Source organism: Sceloporus undulatus, chromosome 4, assembly GCF_019175285.1.
Source record: "Sceloporus undulatus isolate JIND9_A2432 ecotype Alabama chromosome 4, SceUnd_v1.1, whole genome shotgun sequence".
Lineage (NCBI taxonomy): Eukaryota > Metazoa > Chordata > Lepidosauria > Squamata > Phrynosomatidae > Sceloporus > Sceloporus undulatus.
The window spans coordinates 84,285,625-84,304,018 of record NC_056525.1 but is presented as its reverse complement, the minus strand read 5'-3'; the positions used below and the strand labels follow the sequence as shown (position 1 = coordinate 84,304,018).

The 18,394-nt window shown below is 37.4% G+C and overlaps 1 protein-coding gene across 3 annotated transcripts in view; it reads left to right on the top strand.

Moving 5' to 3' along the window:
* The window catches only part of USP24 (ubiquitin specific peptidase 24), a 113,163-nt gene that overhangs the window by 43,441 nt on the left and 51,328 nt on the right, over nt 1-18,394 (top strand). For all 3 annotated transcript variants that reach the window (XR_006103806.1, XM_042466206.1, XM_042466205.1), the window contains exons 12-27: nt 1,001-1,104; nt 5,731-5,838; nt 7,107-7,202; nt 7,294-7,455; nt 8,053-8,160; nt 9,536-9,685; nt 9,853-9,984; nt 10,844-10,955; nt 11,515-11,591; nt 13,177-13,317; nt 13,804-13,857; nt 14,258-14,373; nt 15,131-15,197; nt 17,333-17,443; nt 17,682-17,780; nt 17,858-18,028. Coding sequence is in view for 2 of the 3 variants with exons in the window: in XM_042466206.1 (XP_042322140.1) it covers nt 1,001-1,104; nt 5,731-5,838; nt 7,107-7,202; nt 7,294-7,455; nt 8,053-8,160; nt 9,536-9,685; nt 9,853-9,984; nt 10,844-10,955; nt 11,515-11,591; nt 13,177-13,317; nt 13,804-13,857; nt 14,258-14,373; nt 15,131-15,197; nt 17,333-17,443; nt 17,682-17,780; nt 17,858-18,028 (1,808 nt within the window). In the remaining variant the exon portion in view is untranslated. The remainder of the gene's footprint in view (nt 1-1,000; nt 1,105-5,730; nt 5,839-7,106; nt 7,203-7,293; nt 7,456-8,052; nt 8,161-9,535; nt 9,686-9,852; nt 9,985-10,843; nt 10,956-11,514; nt 11,592-13,176; nt 13,318-13,803; nt 13,858-14,257; nt 14,374-15,130; nt 15,198-17,332; nt 17,444-17,681; nt 17,781-17,857; nt 18,029-18,394) is intronic.

Genomic DNA, 18,394 nt, shown 5'->3' with positions numbered 1-18,394 from the left:
TTTGTTGAGACGTAATGTTCAGCTTTGGTGTAGGGCTTTTAGAATGAATTTCAGTCAGTTTTAGGCTTATGCATGTTCCCCTATCCTTCCTCCTCTGGGCCTGCTGCAAGGAAGAGACTAAAGAGAATAGAAGCTTTTGTTTTAGATTAGTTTAGTGTACTATCCGAATGTTAAGTTGTGATTATTCTAAACAATGATTATTTGAACAAATGAGCTGTATATATTCATTTGAAAGTGACTTGTTTTATCCAACCATAGTTAAGAATAATCTTGGTTTATTTGTATTTGAATCACATAGCCACTTTAAGTTTCCAAACCCTTCTTTGTGATTGTGCCAAGACTTGCTGTTGCTCTTTCTTGTAATATTAAACTAATACCAAGCTATGTTTCTTATTGGCGGTCTGCCGCCGCCGCCAGTAGGTCCGCAGGGGAGCCGGAGCCTTCAGACGGCCCGACTCCCGCACGGACCGAAAAAGAAGCTCCAAAATGGAGCTTCTTTTTCCGTCGCGTTTGCGACGTAGCGAGGCGCCAGGGGCGCGCTCGCTACGTCACAAGTGGCGCGACGTGTACGGACGCTCAGCGTCCGATACGCAAAGATGGCACCGGCCATGTAGAAGGGCCGGCGCCATCTTGTACGGACGGAATCCGTACTAGGCCCAGGGGCGTCTATAAGAGACGCCCCTTTTTTAAAATGGGACGTCCAGAGGACGTCCCAAATGGCAGTGCAGAAAGCACCTTTATGTCCAAACCAGTTATATTTATAAAATATTTTGAAGTGGATGTTTCTGGCAAAAGCTTATATTTTAGCAAGGCTTTAAAACATCTGTCAAGAAACAGTACGAAGGTATTAACAGTCTTAATTGTCAACTAAATAATTGGATTTTTAAAAAGAAATTGAGTTCTTCATGTACACTTTTGTTTTTTAAAAAAACATATGTTTATTATTAATGCAAGATTTGATATCTTCCTGGGATCATTGTGTTCTGTGTTTTTCTGTTAGGTAACATCGACCAAGCACAATATTGTGATCGTATAAAAGGAATTATTGAGTTGTTGGGCAGCAAACTATCCTTAGATGAGCTGACAAAAATTTGGCGAATACAGGTAAAGATGCTTAGCAGTTTGTCTCATGTTAATGTTCTAATGTCAGATTTGTTTCAAATGGACTTCCTGATGAAATGTGTTGTTGAAAGGGTGGAGATATTTGGAGGATAACATTCTAAGCTAAGATGGAGAGTATATAGAAAGATGAAATATTGGTAAAGAAGCACTTGAGGTGTATGAGTTAGAGCACTCAGTACAGCAGTGGGCAACAGGTTGCCTTCAGCTTAATATTGTGTGGCCCTCAGCAAATTAGCAGGTGATACATTTACTAAGAACTATCTATTCTTTCTTCAGCAGCCAAACAGGGCGAAGAGGAAGACAGAACAAGAGAATAGAGAAGTGGGGCATTCAGACACATGAAAGAAAAGGAGAGGGTGGGTAGGGAGACTTTTTTCTAAGTCTGTGATTAGTCAGAGTAGCTGAAAATAAATCCACAAATAAAGACATGGTTTAACTCTATAATGTTTTTATTCCTCTCCTTTGTAAGGCTGTACATGCTGTAGGACTTCAGGATCTTATGCCTCCCCACTGATGATCAGGTTTCCCCCTCCCCTGCATCCCCTAACAATGCACTTCAGGATGCATCCTGGGTTCTCAAGGCAAAACCTCTTAGGAGAGTGCAGTTTTCTTCTGAGTTTGTTCATATCTTCAAAGATTGAGCTTCTCCCCAGAGAGATGTTAACCTCACCCAAAATGTCTGTACCCTCACACTTAAGACCAAAAAATTTCTCAAAACTCCTCCTGTTAATTGTCCTATTTCTGCTCTGCAATGGAATACACCCCTAGGGAGCGCTAGCAAAAATGGGCAGACTCAGCTTTTAAATAATCTCCTGCCTCCACTATATCCTTTAGGGCTTTCTCCACTGCCTCTATAGAATCATAGAGTTGGAAGAGACCACAAGGATATCCAGCCCAACCCTTTCCCTGCAGAAATATACAATCAAATACACAATATAGTGGTGTGGACATTCATGATTTGGATAGAGGACATCTTTAACAATCTTGACCTAGATGCTAAGTTCCTCCACCATGTCTTGATTAAAATGTACTAGTCTCTGGTAACACAATTAGGGATTCTCTTACTTTTTTCAGCTAGGACCATTGCTTTCATGGTAGCGCACAAGTCAATTTAACTTACTCTGTTCTCGTGAAGAGTAAGGGTTGGAAAAAAAATTAAGCTCAGAGGAAAGATGATAAACACTTGCCTAAGTGTCTCTCCTTCCTTTCTTCCCTTTCATGGCTTCTCCAAACCCAAAGACTTGTGAAATTTCAAATCTATTTGGTAAATGCTATGCTTTCAGTTCAGACTCCAAAGATGACAGCTTTGCTTTTCTGGTCAAGGGGGACAACCCCACAAGACTAGAAGAACCAATTTCTGTCTCAAGTCCTGTGCTAGTGGAAGGCAGACTCACACACTTCGTGCTTTCCTGGTATCAGTTCACCATGGATACTTGGGTCTTCAGTACCATCTGACTCGGCTTCTTCCTCGTAATTAGTTTCTTTCCCATCTCCAGATTCTTCAGGAAGCAGCATCTTGTTAACCAAGCTATTCAACATCTGATAGTCATACAGACAATGCAATATTTTTTCTCTCAGGGAGTCCATTTTCTTCCTAGTGCCCAAGGATATGATTTTCTATCTATTTTGGACCTCAGATATGTCAGTCACTTCCTAACCCACAGACACCTCAGGTTGGAGTTTCTACAAACCATCCAGGAGACAATTGATTGTGGAAGTATTTCTATTGATTTGATGGAGGTCTACCTCCACATCCTTTTTCAGCCCACAGGCAATTCCTGTGCTTCTGTTACAATATCAGACACTTCCAGTTCAGAGCCTTTCCCTTCAGCTTAGCCCTAGCCCTCAGGTCTTCACCAACCTCATACTCTCAGTAGTAGTCTTTCCCAAAATTCTAGTACATTCACATCTATTCTTATTTAGACAATCTGCTTCTCCATATCTCAGCATAGGCAAGAGCAACTTCTCTGCCAGTTTCAATTAAGTGGCCAGCCATGGGTTCCAAAGAGCAGCCTCTCCCCCAGCAGACAGATTATTCACTTAGGTTTCATTCTGTCCCTCCAGGGAGATACATTATTGGTTACTTGAATTAATTGTTGCCCTTTGAATACACGGTTAGAGCACTTTGATACAAGGTTAGAACTCTGGTATCTCATTCTTTAGTGCATTCATTTTCAGTGGAGCTTGTATTATTGTTTCTTCAGAAATAAGTTTTGTTTTCATTCCATGTAATTATATTTAGCCTACTGCTCCTCTCTCTTCTCCTCACCACCACAACTTTATTTCAGTACCTGTACATCAAGTGGCTAAGTCAAGTCCTCCTACAAACATGGAGTGCCTTGATAGATAAGAATTCATTCTTTCTTCAGTTTCTTATTATCCAAGGGCTTAATATAAAATGCTGTGTAAAATTTTGCATTGGAATCAATGTATACATTTGTAATGAGTCCAAATATGCTCCTTTTTGTTTAATAACTACCTTATGGACTCCTTAGATTTTTTTACAGGCAAAAAGATTATAAATACGCAGTATTTGGCAGTATAATGAGAAAGCTCTTTATTCCAGGCATGGTTGCAATAATTTGACACCTTTCAATATTTCTTTTGTGCATTTGGTCCTGTTAGCAAAACTAAGAGGTGTTCTAAAAAACCAATATTATAGATTAGGACCTTCTGTGCTTTTCAGTTTCACAACTCGTAAAATGTCCTCATAGCCTATCCCTTTTCTTTATACAAAGGATGGACAGAAAATAGGTTAAGATCTAAGCTGCCTCTTTTGCAAATTGTTAAGGATCTCAAACTCCCAGCTGTTTGATAGTGCTCACTTTATGTCTGAAGAATAATAATAATAATAATAATAATAATAATAATAATAATAATAATAGTCCATTTTGACTGAATAATGAATTAGATTGTTAAAATCTCTGACCTGTGGTGATTGAAATATTGTAAGTTCTCAGTTTATGGCTTGTAGGCTTTATTAGATCATTGGCCCCACTCCTTGAGCATTTGGCATCTTTCTCCAGTTGCTGGATGTTGCTGTCCTAAATTAAAACAAAGTAGATTCCTGAAGTCTATACTCCCCTGCCTTTGGCCATTTTTAGGTTGTGCCAAACTAATCTGAGTATACTAGCACTGCCATAGACTGATGTGGGAGGGATTGATTCAATGTTCCACTCTGGAGTTAACAATGTGTTCTTATCTTTGGACATTTGAAGTCAACTTGTTTAACTACATCCTTTCTTGTATTCTAGATAATCTGCAGAAATAATCTCGTTTGAGACAGCTTTAACTGTCCTGGTTCAGTGCTAGAGAATCCTGGAAATTGTAGTTGATTGTGGCACTTGAGCTCTCTGATGGAGAAACTACAGTTCAAACTGGATTATTTCAGCAATGTGTTTTGGATCTTAGTCAGTTTTAATTTTATTTTATACATATGCCACATTTCTACCAGCAAGCATCTCAAAAGTGGGTTACAAAAGTTAAAAACAAAGTCCAGCTAAAATCTTATTTTACAAAAGTTAACAATTCTATTTTTAAAAGTACATAATTAAAAGAGTTAAAATTAAAAAATGAAAAGAAAAAAGCTCAGCAAGCTGCATTAAGAACAATTTTTCCTCACATAATCTAATCACCAAAGGCCCGTCTAAATAAAAAGGCACTTGTCTGCCATCAGAAACAGAAGTAGGCTGCAATGGAACCTACCTTGAAAGGCAGTTCCACAGCCTGGAATCTTTAAATTTTAGCAGTACAAGAAAGTGTGATGTATGTAGTGACTATTCACAAATTGATTCAGCACTTCTTCTATTAGTATATGGCACCAAAATTTGGTTGATATGTCCAGGTGCCAAACACTGTTCTCATTTACGTTATGTGTGACAAATTTGGTTTCAGATGTTGTGCTAATTAATATGTGTATAATGGCTGTGAATCCTAATGAGCTGAGAGGTATTTTTTTAAAAGATAAGTAAATTCCACATTCTTGAAGATTTGCAAGTAAGTTAATTTTTGACATGGCCTGAGCATTTACTTCTGAAGGTTTTGCTTCTAAGGGTCCAAGGTTCTCAGAATGATTGTCTCTTATTAGAAATGCATAAGTGATTTGTATTTAGATAATTATCTAGCAGGGCACCCCTGTTGTGAAACTTGGTCTAACTGGTGCATTTCTGCTGCTTCCCTCACGCTGCTTGAAAATCCAAAATATGAAACTACTTACATGGTGAAAGTCTGAAAGAAAACTTCTAAATCATTATTGTAATAGTACACCTAAAAACAATATCTGCCCTTTAAAAAAGCTTGTAATATAATACATATACTATTCATCTTGTTCAAAACCTAAAGGGGAGAGAATGAAATTTGTACATATGTTTCTCCCCACATCCCTTTTTGTTCTTTAGTCATCCACAGGAACTAAGTTTGGGGAGAATGAACAGTTCTATTAGACAAGCAGTAATTACCTATTTGACTTTTTCTGTACTTTATTTTCAGTGAAATGTGTATCAAGATAAAAGTGTGCATTTCTTAGTACTGATAGTTTGCGTTTCCCTTTCTAGTTTTCTTGTTTAATATCTTTCTCCGTGTTCTTTCCCTCCCACCTCCCCTTCAAAGTCAGGACAGCCATCAACTGTGATAGAGAACATCCATAGTATTATTGCTGCAGCAGCTGTGAAGTTCAGTTCAGAACAGCTCAGTCATCTTTTTGTCCTTATTCAAAAGGTGAGGTTTTTATTTCTTCATCTGCAGTTATGTTTTTATTCATTCATTCATTCAGTTATTTATTTGAGACTAGATAACATAATAGAATGGTCCAATCCAGTTACAGCCAAATATGAAGTTGATATCTACAACATGGACTAAGTAAGTTTCAAAGCATCATGCTTACCTCAAGGAATTGGATGGGACAGGAAGTGCTGGATGAAGGGAGCACCTAACTACCTGCCACTGGCCCTGTACAGATTGATGGACCCATGACGTGCTAGGGTTGCCTCGGGGCACCGCCTGCACAGCTGCGCAGCACCACCCACATGGTGCGCACAGCTATGATGTCGCAGCTGCGCAGCATCCAAACAGCACTGTGCAGCTGTGAAGCCATCAGGACGTCTTTGTAGGTTTGCAGCGGTGCAACTGCGCCACAAAAAATACTTTTTAATGCTCCTTTGTTGCTGCGCAGCAGCGTCGCACAGTTTGGTTGTTGCAGTGCTGCTGTGAAACAAAGAGAGGCGCCTCCCCACCACAGTTTCATTCTTTAAATTGGGAGATATTTGTGAACATAACATTAAATTGGGAGATATTTGTGAATATATGGAATACTGTATATACTCATATATAAGTCTAGAAATTTAGGTCAAAAATTATTCCAAAAAACATGAGTTGACTTATCTATGGGTCAATGTGAATACTGTACTTTAACTCTTATTTTAAAAAAGAACCATCCCCTGGTGAAAGGCGAGAATATAATCTGTACTTGAAGCACTGACACCCCCCCCCCCCCCCCCCTCTCCATTCCCCACCCTTTAATGTGAGCACAGTTACGCTTGCTGGAATTTTGTAATTTTGCTGGAATTTGGCATTGCTTTCCTTTGCTTTGTGTATCTTCAAGTTGCCGCTATACCATGCTGACTCTCAGTAGTTCCATTATAAATAATGCACTTAAATTAAAATTTCACTGTTAATAATAATCCAATTTCAGTAGTTGAAATTTCTAGTTGAAACTGTTCTATCCTGTAATTATTTAAAATGCAGTTTTCATTGTATCAGATATTCCTAGACACCAGGTTTGCTTTAGTAAAGTTCTGTTGCTAACATAATTAAAAAATAATTGTAGGATCAGGTGAAAGTTTTGTTGAAATTAATTTTTACTATGTGTTAGCATTTCCAAATTCTCAGTTAACTGAAATCTGCATTTTGCTTATTACAGTTGTGCAACTATAATAATTGTTTTATGCTTATTGGTTTGTATTTATCCAGTGTTCTTTCTGTTACAGAGTTGGGAATCTGAAAGTGATAGAGTGAGACAGAAGCTCTTAAGTTTGATAGGACGTATTGGCCGGGAAGCACGAGTAGATACAACCACTGGAAAGGCATGAGTAATAAATTCAATTGTTAACTGTATACAGATACTAACATCTGTAATGGATAGTGTTAATTTTCTCTGTGTTTATAACCTTGTAGGTTCTTGAGGTTCTGTGGGACTTAGCTCATCTTCCAACATTACCTAGCAGTTTAATTCAACAGGCCTTGGAGGAGCACTTGACAATCCTCAGCGATGCATATGCAGTGAAGGAAGCAATAAAACGAAGCTATATCATCAAATGCATAGAAGATATTAAGAGGGTTAGTTTTGTATTTTGGAAGTATTTTATTTAGAGGGAGTAAAGCAAAACAATCTCAGATGGTAGTGAAGTAAGAATACTTTGGTTATTTGAAAGATTTTTGAAAAGTTAATATATTTGAGCTTGCCATTCCATCCAGCGGGTGGCCAAATTCACCTTATCGTAAATGTGCAAACCATGAAGTCCCAGCCATTTCCTGATTTCTGGGTGTAGTTAGTGGTGACCCCAGTTTCCCAGACTGTGTTTTGTCAGGAAATGTAAGGTTGATACAAAACATGCCTAATATTTTGGCCATGCAGTAAGAATTGCGCCAATCTTGACTCTATATCAAGCATCTGTGAGTGAACTACCTAATGTGTTAATTCTATAGCCATTATTGGCTTTCTGTATCACCATCATTGTCTTTATCAGTTTAATTTAACTAAACTCTCCATATATTTTTACTAAGAGAAGAGACTGAAGAGAATATGGATCTGAGGGGTTGTGTTGAGGTATATCACTAGTACAAATTGTATAAATAATCAGGAATGAAAAAAAATCACTGAAAGTTTATTCCATGGAGCCATTGTTACTGAAAATTGTTCAAACTTATTTTCAGTCATCACAGCATCATAATCCCCAGTTTGTATGGGTAGTACCAGCTTTACGTCAGCTCCACGAAATTACCCGTTCATTTATTAAGCAAACCTACCAAAAACAAGATAAGGTAAGAACATTTCAAGACAAAATTGCATATTTTTGTATGATCAATGGGGGAAAGAGTAAAAAAAAGAAAGTGAGAAGCATTGAGGAATCATTTTTACTGTTAACTGAAGGCCCATCTATCTATTCAAGCATGTTCCTAGTTATTAATTCATACCAGTGTCATCTGGTTTTTCATTAATGGCTGATATTGTATTGTATCTGTTTATAGTGTGATCCACTTGTGTGTTTTTTTTAAATGTGAGCAGTATAGATATTTTCTGAAATGAATTCATAACAATATATTTATAAGCAGCATTTGAGATGGGGACTTTGGAGTCTGATAGTTCAACATATTGAATCCTCACTAATAGGAAATAGTCTCCCCTTCCTGCCTGTCCTTTCTGCAGCAGGCAGATGTTTTTATTCTGCTAGACTTACTCGTGGCATGGAAGGACATTTTTACTGTTTGAGTGCTATATATAAAATTGTGATTTTAATTTGTTTGTTCTAATTTTCTTACTGTGAACCATCTCAATTCCCATTTTTAGTGCACGTTGTGATGTAAATGAAAAAATAAATACAAATTTATTTCAATTTATATTTTATCTTTCTGTGCATAGCACCTATAATGATAAAAGTGCAGCAATTAAACAAAATACAAGCAGGACAGAAAAGATAAAACCTCAAAGACCAATAAAATAATTCAAATACTAAACAGTGGCCAGTATAAAAACAGATTGAACAACAAAAGGATTAAAATTAGTGGCATATGAATTTAATGAAGTCATGCTTGTGACATTTTAACAATAAATCTTTATAATAAACCAATCAGCTTTGGTACTGGAAGCTAGTATTCTATATTGAGCTAGCTAAAATGAAGGTGTTCGGTACAAAGCTGAAATGCTTCATAGGGCGGTGGTATGATTGGAAATTGTGGTAAGTAGATCTAATGACAAAAATAAAAAACCTGTTGGGGTTTTTTTGAATGTATACAAAAATTCCTACAGGTTTTTGGAATGCAAACAGGAACCTTCCAGCTAAGTATTCAAAGCTTATTTATTTATTTATTTATTTATTTATTTTGAAAGGCAGCCAAAAAAATTATTATTAAAATTTAGCAGTTACAGAAAAAAAGAGAAAAAAACCAAAAAGAAAACCACGCCAAACAAAAAACATAAAAAACAAACAGACAATAAAAAGAAAATTGTGCTAAGTAGATCCAGTGACAAAAGTCAAAAACCTGTAGGGATTTTTTGGATGTATACAAAAACACTTACAGGTTTTTGGACTGCAAACAGGAACCTTCCCGCTAAGTATTCAAAGTCTAATAGTAATTCTGTGATTAACATATTGTAATGTAAATGCATAACACTTGTTTTCCATTATTTTTTGCCAAGAGCATTATTCAGGATTTGAAGAAAAATTTTGAGATTGTGAAATTGGTGACAGGAAGCTTGATAGCATGCCACAGATTGGCTGCTTCAGTGGCAAGTCCTGGAGGCCTTTCTGGAGCAACATTAGTTGATGGTCGATACACATATAGAGAGGTAAGCAGAACTGTGCTAATAAAACCAAAACAGTTGATAAGGCCTGGAATACGTGTATAATGTTTCTGAGATGATGTTGGTGGTGTAAAAAGACTTTGAAATTTATAATGAATTTATCTGTTCAAAAATGGATCAAGTAAAATCAGTCACATTTATTCTTTTCCCAGTACTTGGAGGCACATCTCAAATTTCTGGCATTTTTCCTTCAAGAAGCAACACTTTATTTAGGATGGAATCGTGCTCGAGAAATCTGGGAATGCCTTGTAACCGGCCAAGATGTTTGTGAACTAGATCGAGAGGTGAGAAGCTGACAATATGAGTTTTAATATATAAAATGTTATCTAGTTTACAAGTTTAATATGTAGTTTTTATTTATTGTGCTTTGTTGGTGTAATGAAGCACTAAAAGTAGCATACCTCAAAATGAATTCCTTTCTTGGCATAATAGTGAGGCATTTAGAAGCAAAAGCACCTAATTTGTCCAGAAGATTGTATTCATATCTCACTGTCTTCTTCCTCCAAAGTGATCATTAAGTTAATTACATGATGAAGTGATAAAGGCCTGAAATCTGGTCACACAAGTGTGTGTGTGCACGCATGCGTGCTGAGTATGTTTAAAAACAAAATTTCTTTTGTTAACTGTGGGGTGAAACAGACCTCCCCAAAGGTTGTGGCTGCGGCAACCACACTCCACAGCCCCAATGCAGTTTTTTGCTGGCCCAAAAAGGAGCAGCAAAATGCCACTCTTTTTTGAGCCATCTGAAAGTCAGATTTCCCTCCCTGTAGCTGCTTTATGGCACTCCTGCGGTGTGTGGCATGTAAACACCGCACATCTACAGCGCCTTGAAGCTGGGCTGCATGTGGGCAGCCCAGCGGCTTCCAAGTGGCATTGGATCATGCGTTGTGCATATGTCCCCCCAAGCCTTTGGGAAGCTTGCGTTTCGAGCCGGTCTCTTTCGGCTCTGTGATAGCATGTCTACTAATTTATGCAATTATCTGAATAAACAATCTATCAGTACTATCTTAACTGGCATCTGTACTAATATTAAACTTGCCTTGGATTTCTAGCAGTTAACTGAGCAAGTTGTTGTTTAGGGTAATATAAAATTAAATATGGTTTTAGTACAGAGGTGAACTATACTATACATTTTATTCACAGATGTGTTTTGAATGGTTTACAAAAGGACAGCATGATCTTGAGAGTGATGTGCAACAGCAACTTTTTAAGGAAAAAATTCTTAAATTAGAGTCCTATGAAATCACTATGAATGGTATGTATTTTATTTATTTTTTATTTGTAATTTCTCCTTATTCATAAATTAATTCTGCATATTTGTCAGATTTTAGAAGAGAATAAGGAACCTGCAGCTACTAAAAATTGGAAGGGATTAAAAAAAAATCAGAAAGGGAGTTGGTAACTTTGTAACATGTCATGCCAGACTACATAAACATCTCTCTTGGGATAAGAGACCTTTCCCAATGAGGTGATCTGGATTGGACGAAGGAAAAACTCACTGATTAGACAGACATCATCAGCTCCTGCTTGCAGAATATGTCTCCACTCAGTTTTTGTGCCTTCCTTCTCTGTAAACCTCTGTACCACAGCCCAGTCCTTGGATTCTCCAGAGACTCAAAAGAAGGAGTTTGTTGGGTTGATGAGGTAGAGGCAAGAAAATCACTTGTTATCAACTTCTACACATAAAATTCTGAATTACATCAGAAGCATTCTTCACTTGCCTTGAACCCTTTGCTTTGTATAAACAATGTTTTTGATTTTCATTTAAATGAAAATAGCAAAAATCCCTTTAAAATGTTAATTTTTAAAAACAGGTTTTGGTTTGTTTAAGACCTTTTTTGAAAATGTGAACCTCTGTGATCATCGGTTGAAGCGACAAGGAACCCAGCTGGTAAGTAGCTGCCTGTAACCTTATATCAGTATACAGTTCACAGCCAAAAGTTTATTTGGAAAAGAGGTATATTATAGAAATACTGATCAATAAAATGTATTTGATAAATGCTAGATTTGCTAAAGTGAGGTCGGAAAAGTGCAGTCTATGGGTTGTATACAAACCCCTCCCATTTTTTTTCAAATGCCCCCTCATGCCGCGTAGCTTACTATTTAAGAAAGGTCTTTTCTGGGCGTTAAATGACCTGGACCAAAAAAAAGTGCAATTTCCCCAGGGGGTGTGGAGGTTGTTTTGGGTAAATAAAAGTTAAAAAATAATAAAGTATGGTGGAAAGAGGTGTTATTCTCCAAGTCTTATGGAGGGCCAATACAGTCCCACAAACCTTAGTAGTTGCCCACCCTTGTTCTACAGTTACATATATAAATTTTCCTCAAGTCAGCATGTTTAGGGCTCACAACAGTTCATTTGTTCTTATAATGCACATGAAAATACAGTTAAAAGTTTGTTTATTTCATTTTACTTCTTAGGACATGCATTCTTTTATGTGTCCTTGTTGATTTTTTGAAGATAATGTACTCTGAATCTATTTATTTTAAACGAAAATAAATCCTTTCCTGTTACCTTTGTCTGGGTAGGTAAATGATTTCCCCCCAAGGCTATGGACCTGGTAACCGACATCACTTCTAGGCTTTTGACTGGACTGTTTCATTTTTATACTTTTTTTTTTCATTTTAAGTATTTGTACTGTTTTCTAATAAGCCACACTGAGTGTGGTTTATTGGAGAAAGTTAGGGTATTAATTAAATACTAATAATACTACTAATAATGCCATTAGGGCAGATAATGAAGCAGCAGAATTGATTTAATTAATAGTAAGAAGAATTTTGCTAAGCCTACTGTGTAGCAGAGAAAACATTTAAAATGTACACTGTGGTATTTACATGTACCAAGTGCTTGGTGCGTATGAGATCAGCCATCCATATGCTTTAATTGGAAACTGACTGTATACTTGTTCACACTAGACTAGACTTCTGCTTCTGCATAGCAAGGCAGGGCATGATGAATGATGACATCTATCAGAAATTGGACAAAGGGTTCCCACTCTAAAGTAGTTTTTTTTCTTTTGGATCCTCACTTATTAGAATGTTAGGATGTCTGTACAGGTCAAGTGAGCTATGGGATTAATTTTGTTAGGGAGCATATATTCACTTCTGGTGTTAGATTGGCATATCAGGTCAAATCATTATGTTGTCCTGATGTGATACTGTGATTGCTGGCAAATTGCTATAGGACATGTTGTTCTCCCACGTAATGAAAGGAGAAAATCTATATTTCTGTCATGAGATGAAGGGAGCATTGAAGTAGATGACAGGGCAAAAACTAAAGCATGATCATGAAAACCATTTGCTCAGGAGATGGTAATTTGAATCACATTCTTTTCCTTGTTAAAAGAGGGCCATCCAGTAAGTCCACCTGCTAGTCTGTCAGAAAGCGGGGGCGGGGGGGAACTAATTTACAATCTGAACTATTTCAATAGTATCTTGAATTGTATTGTCTGATCCAAATACTGTTTCTGTGTGTGTAGCATGTAGAAAAACTGGAACTGATTGGAATGGATTTCATTTGGAAAATTGCAATGGAATCACCTGATGAAGAAATAGCTAATGAAGCCATCCAGCTAATAATAAACTACAGTTACATTAATCTAAATCCAAGATTGAAAAAGGTAAGTATTTTAAAGGGCTTTGCATAAACAGGAGATAGCCATCTGGTTCTGGAAGTTAAATATGGACCATATTCAGATAATTATCAAAAACAGAGTTAAGGAGATCAGTGGAATCTCAACTTTCCATTCTTCTTTCTCCATTATCTATCTTTCTTCATGTGATTGTAGTTGCCAAAGTAAATGGTTACTTGTCTCTGACAGGTTGTGAATGCTTCTGATTTCTTTCATTTGTACACCTCTAGCAGTGAAGCTATAAGATTGTAAACTATATAAAACTGCAGGTATACCTCAATTAATAATAACACTGTGTATGCTTCTTGTGTATCTTAGGGGTAGGCAACCTGGGGTTGTCCAGATGTTAGTGCCCATAATGCAATTTTCAGTCATGTTAGGTAGAATTTTTGTCATCCCCAACGTTTGGAGGGCAGCAGTATATGTGAATTGCTAAAGGTTTTAACATAACTTGGTACCCTGTATTTCTTTCAGGATTCTGTGTCACTCCATAAGAAGTTTATTGCTGATTGTTACACAAGATTAGAGGTAAGTGGTATTTTCTAAAATTAAAAAGAAATCCCTTTTCTGTGTTCCTTGTATAATTATCATGTAGTTTCCAAAAGTTATTTGCACTTTATGTTGTTCACAATCCACTTTTCTGGATATTTATACAAGTGGCTTTTTTAATTTTTTAAAATAAATTTTATTAATTAAAAATACAGGACAATCTAAACATCACTCACTTATCAATTAAAACAAGTGGCTTTAAAATAAAATCATATCTTCTTGTTGCAGTTTTGCACTTCTATGTTTATTGTGTTAATAATAAAACAAGTGCAGGTGCAGTTTTATATATGCATGTATGTATTTCCTTCGTGGATCTCAGAGCTGAATAGATTGCTCACTCTAATATCTTAGAAATAGTATGAGATCTTCTTCATTCTAGGCAGCCAGTTCAGCACTTGGTGGGCCAACATTGACACATGCTGTTACCAGAGCTACCAAAATGCTAACAGCAACTGCAATGCCTACTGTGGCAACATCAGTACAGTCTCCCTACAGGTAAGCATGATCTAAATAGTTATCCAAACCAAATGTTAGATGACTAGGAATTGTCAAGAAGTTGTGCAAAACAAAAATACTTTTTGTCACCAAATCCCATTTTAGGCCCAGAAGAGATCTTTTTTTAAAAAACAGGAAATGTGTTGGAGTCACTTCCTGTTTCAAAAAAGGCATTTCCTGAGCCATAATTGGCTGGGAAAAACACAAAATGTGGTGGAAATGCTCCACATACCTTGACAGAACATTTTGCTGCAAAATCTTTTTTTTTTTTAACTGCAAAAAATGTATTTGACCCTTGAGGGAAGCTCAGGAAACTGCCAAACATGGGATTAATGTCATCCACACCTCTAGAGGGTATTCATTTTAGAGCAAAACCATGGCTTGAAAAAGAAGTTAACCCCTGGGACCTCAAATCCAGTCCTGAGGGACACATGCAACCCACAGATTGCACTTTGCCTACCACTGCTCTAAGTGCACCTTTCTACAATGTTTAAATAGGAAAATTACAGTTGGTGCTGTCAAACCATGGTATGCAAATTTGCTTTATACTGTTATTGGAGGCTAAATGTGAGCATAACTTGCCAAATTTGTTCATCAGAAAAGATATGGAGAAGAGATCTGGAAATGGAGAAGGACTATGCAAGCCCATGCCATGTCTCTCATCCTCTTAAGTATTGAAATATAATACTGTATCTGAATCATGTTAGTGTGTGTTAGTTGCCTATGTCATAATATTTATCTTGACTGTAATCTTCAGGTCAACGAAACTCATAATAATTGAGAGATTGCTACTGTTGGCAGAACGCTACGTCATCACTATAGAGGTAAAAAAAAAAAAGTCATGTTTGTCACTGTGCCCCTTTATTTTGAGCCACTGAGTGGACCAGTTACTGGCGTGCTAACTTTCTGTCAGGGAAATCAGACTTTAAGTTCCAATTCTTTTATAGATGAATTGTGGTAGTATCAGTAGCAAGTGCTCCAGGCTATAAACAAAGTTATCTGCAACAGAAACCCTATGGGAAGGACAAAGGCAAGAACTAGTAAAAGTCTATGTTAACAGATCCCAGTTTTATTTAGCTACATCTTATATTCACTTTTATGAAGAGTGTCAAAAAAAGAAGAAGTTATTTTTCTGTTTCTAGTAAGGATGATTTGAAATGAGTTGGTAAGATCCATCAGTTCTGTGATTGTTTTTCCACCTCCAGGACCTTGCAGGGGCTCCTATAGCTTCTTTGCACGAAATAAGAAAGATTTAAAAGTTTTCTTTGCTTCTGGTGGTGGGCTGGGGGACACCATGTGTCTTCTCCTGGGGGATATAGCTTCTTTTTAGAGGAAAATCACAACCCGAAGAGTGCAGTTTTCCTGTGGGGAAAAGAATCTTATTTTGGATCTGGGAGATTCAAAAGCTGCAAAATATCCTTGAGGGCTCTCTGTGGTGTTAAGTGCACATGAGTCCCTCTTCAGCTTAAAATGGCTGATAACTGATGCCATAACGTGTTCATGTGCAGCCTAAATCTACCCACCAGCACATAGCGTAGGTGTCATTCTAGTTCTGAATTGGGCTGTTTCAGAAGCCGTATTATTACAAGGCTGCTTAAAGGGCCTTCCCTTTGTGAAAACATGTAATCACACCACACCCACATACACATGTAAGAACACTATGTCCTACCCAGAATGAAGGCTCATTCTGAGGTAGGCTGAAGGAGAAATCCACTCCACATAGGTTGTTTCCACATGCCAACCACTTGAAGCAGACCAGAAGAAATTCTAAACTGTTATAACTGTTGCCTTAAACTTGGAAGTTTAAGGCAACAGTTATAACAGTTTAGAATTTTATTTTCCTGACTTCTCTATACTCCCTAAACCCTACCAACACACAGGCCAGCTGAGGCCAACCTGATTGACTGAGGGGTGAGACCAGTGCATAGCAAAGGACCTCAGCCATTCCATGCCTCCATCCTGTGAAGGATACCACAGCATACATCAGTGGTGTGTACCTCACATATAATTATTACTCTGCTGTAATAATTAACTGTGTGGTGGACTCAGGCTTAGCCTGTGAATGCAGAGAGGGCTGAGCATCCTACTGAAAGAAGGGAGTGGAGCGATGATGTTGTCTAATTCTTCCTTTTACTTGCTGCTCAGCTCTGTCTTCTACACTCTTCCAGGGAGAGTAACAAGAGATGGCTGGCTTTCTCAATGGAGGGTTCTAAAATTTAGAGTCTGCCAAGGATCAGTATTGAGGGTGGTAAATTTATTCTTAAATGATCTAGGATTAAGAGTGAGCAATGACGAGGTGGCCATGTTTTCTGGTGACACTGAACAATAGGCCCTCTGTATCCATGGATTCTGCATCTTCGGATTCATCCAACCACAGCTAGAAACAATATATATTTAAAAAGCAAACCTTGATTTTGCCATTTTATTTAAGGAATACCTTTTTGCTATGCCATTATACATAATGGGACTGGAGTATCTATTGATTTTGATATACATGGGGGGTCCTGGAACCAAATCCCTGCAGATACTAAGACCCAATTTTATTATTTAGGGTGGTTGAAACAGAAAGTGGCAGCTTCAAAATTACCTCTCAAAACTAGGTTAATAGGCCCTAAAATGGCAAATGTAGTTCAACTATAAATAACTCTAAAGTGAAAAAAAAATACGATGGGCTACTTTGCAAGCAGAATGTGTCAGAATGTGACCTTTGATCTGATTTAGCAGAGCTCATGTGTTCTTAGATCCTGCAGTCTTCCAGAGCAGCTTTTTGGAGGATACAAGGGAAGGAGCCTGAATGGCTGTGAAGGCAAAACATTTTATATTGTACGTGCTGTAAAAGTAATGATGTCTTATGATGATAGTTAAGATACAGACATTTAGTAGTATAGTTTGGGCCAGTTTAAGTAGTTCTTCTCACTTGTTTGTGAAAATAATCATTTTTTAAACTTTTTCTCTGCAGGATCTTTATTCTGTTCCACGTACTATTCTACCTCATGGTGCTTCCTTTCATGGACATCTGTTAACACTTAATGTTACATATGAGTCTACCAAAGATACCTTCACAGTAGAGGTAGGTATATGTACAGTAATTCTCAGTGTCTTCTAGAAATGGAAATTTTTCAGTAGGAAGTGAGTTGTACATGAAACAAACTAGTACAATTGGTATATTCTGAATGAAAAGACTTTGGAAAATGAGCCAAACCATTGTGTGCTCTTTAGTGCTATAAAATTCACTGATTTAGGGGCAGTACCGATTCACAGAACTGAGAGCATGAATGAACTAAACTTAGTTAATTTGTTTTTCACAGGCTCATAGCAATGAAACAATAGGAAGTGTCAGATGGAAGATAGCAAAGCTGCTGAGTGCTCCTGTGGATAACATACAGATATTTGCAAATGATAGTTTGGTATGTTGTGGGGTCTTTCAACTATATTTTTTAATCTGTATATCTGCTGAAGCTAAGAGAAAATATTTATATTTCAGTTAACAGTGCATAAAGATCAAAAGCTTCTTCACCAGCTAGGCTTCTCTGATGAACAAACACTTACTGTAAAGACATTGGGAAGTGGAACACCATCAGCAAGCTCTGCAGATTCCTCCACAAGCTCCAGCAACAGTAGTAGTGTCTTCAGTTCATCATATGCAATGGAACAGGTATAGCATGAAGGGCTGAAACCTTGTCATAGTGCTGTCATCCAAAGTTTGCTTCTTTTTCTCATACAGACGTGATCATTTTTTTTCTTTTTTAGCCAGCAGACTAGGAGATATCCAAGAAAGGGTTAATTTGCAGTGCTGGCCAGGCAAGGCAAGGGGATCATGTGCTATTTTTGAAGAGTTTTTCTCATTGGATCCTGAGCTCCTCAGTTCATTGTCTTGCCTTGGTCAGGAATGGTCATCTAGTTGCTCTTCCACTTTCTGTTGGCTTTCTTTCCTTTCTTTTCCTTGCTGTTTGTCCTTCTGTCCAGTTTGCCTTTCAAAAAAAAAAACAACACTTCTCACTGAATTATCCCTTCCCTCCTT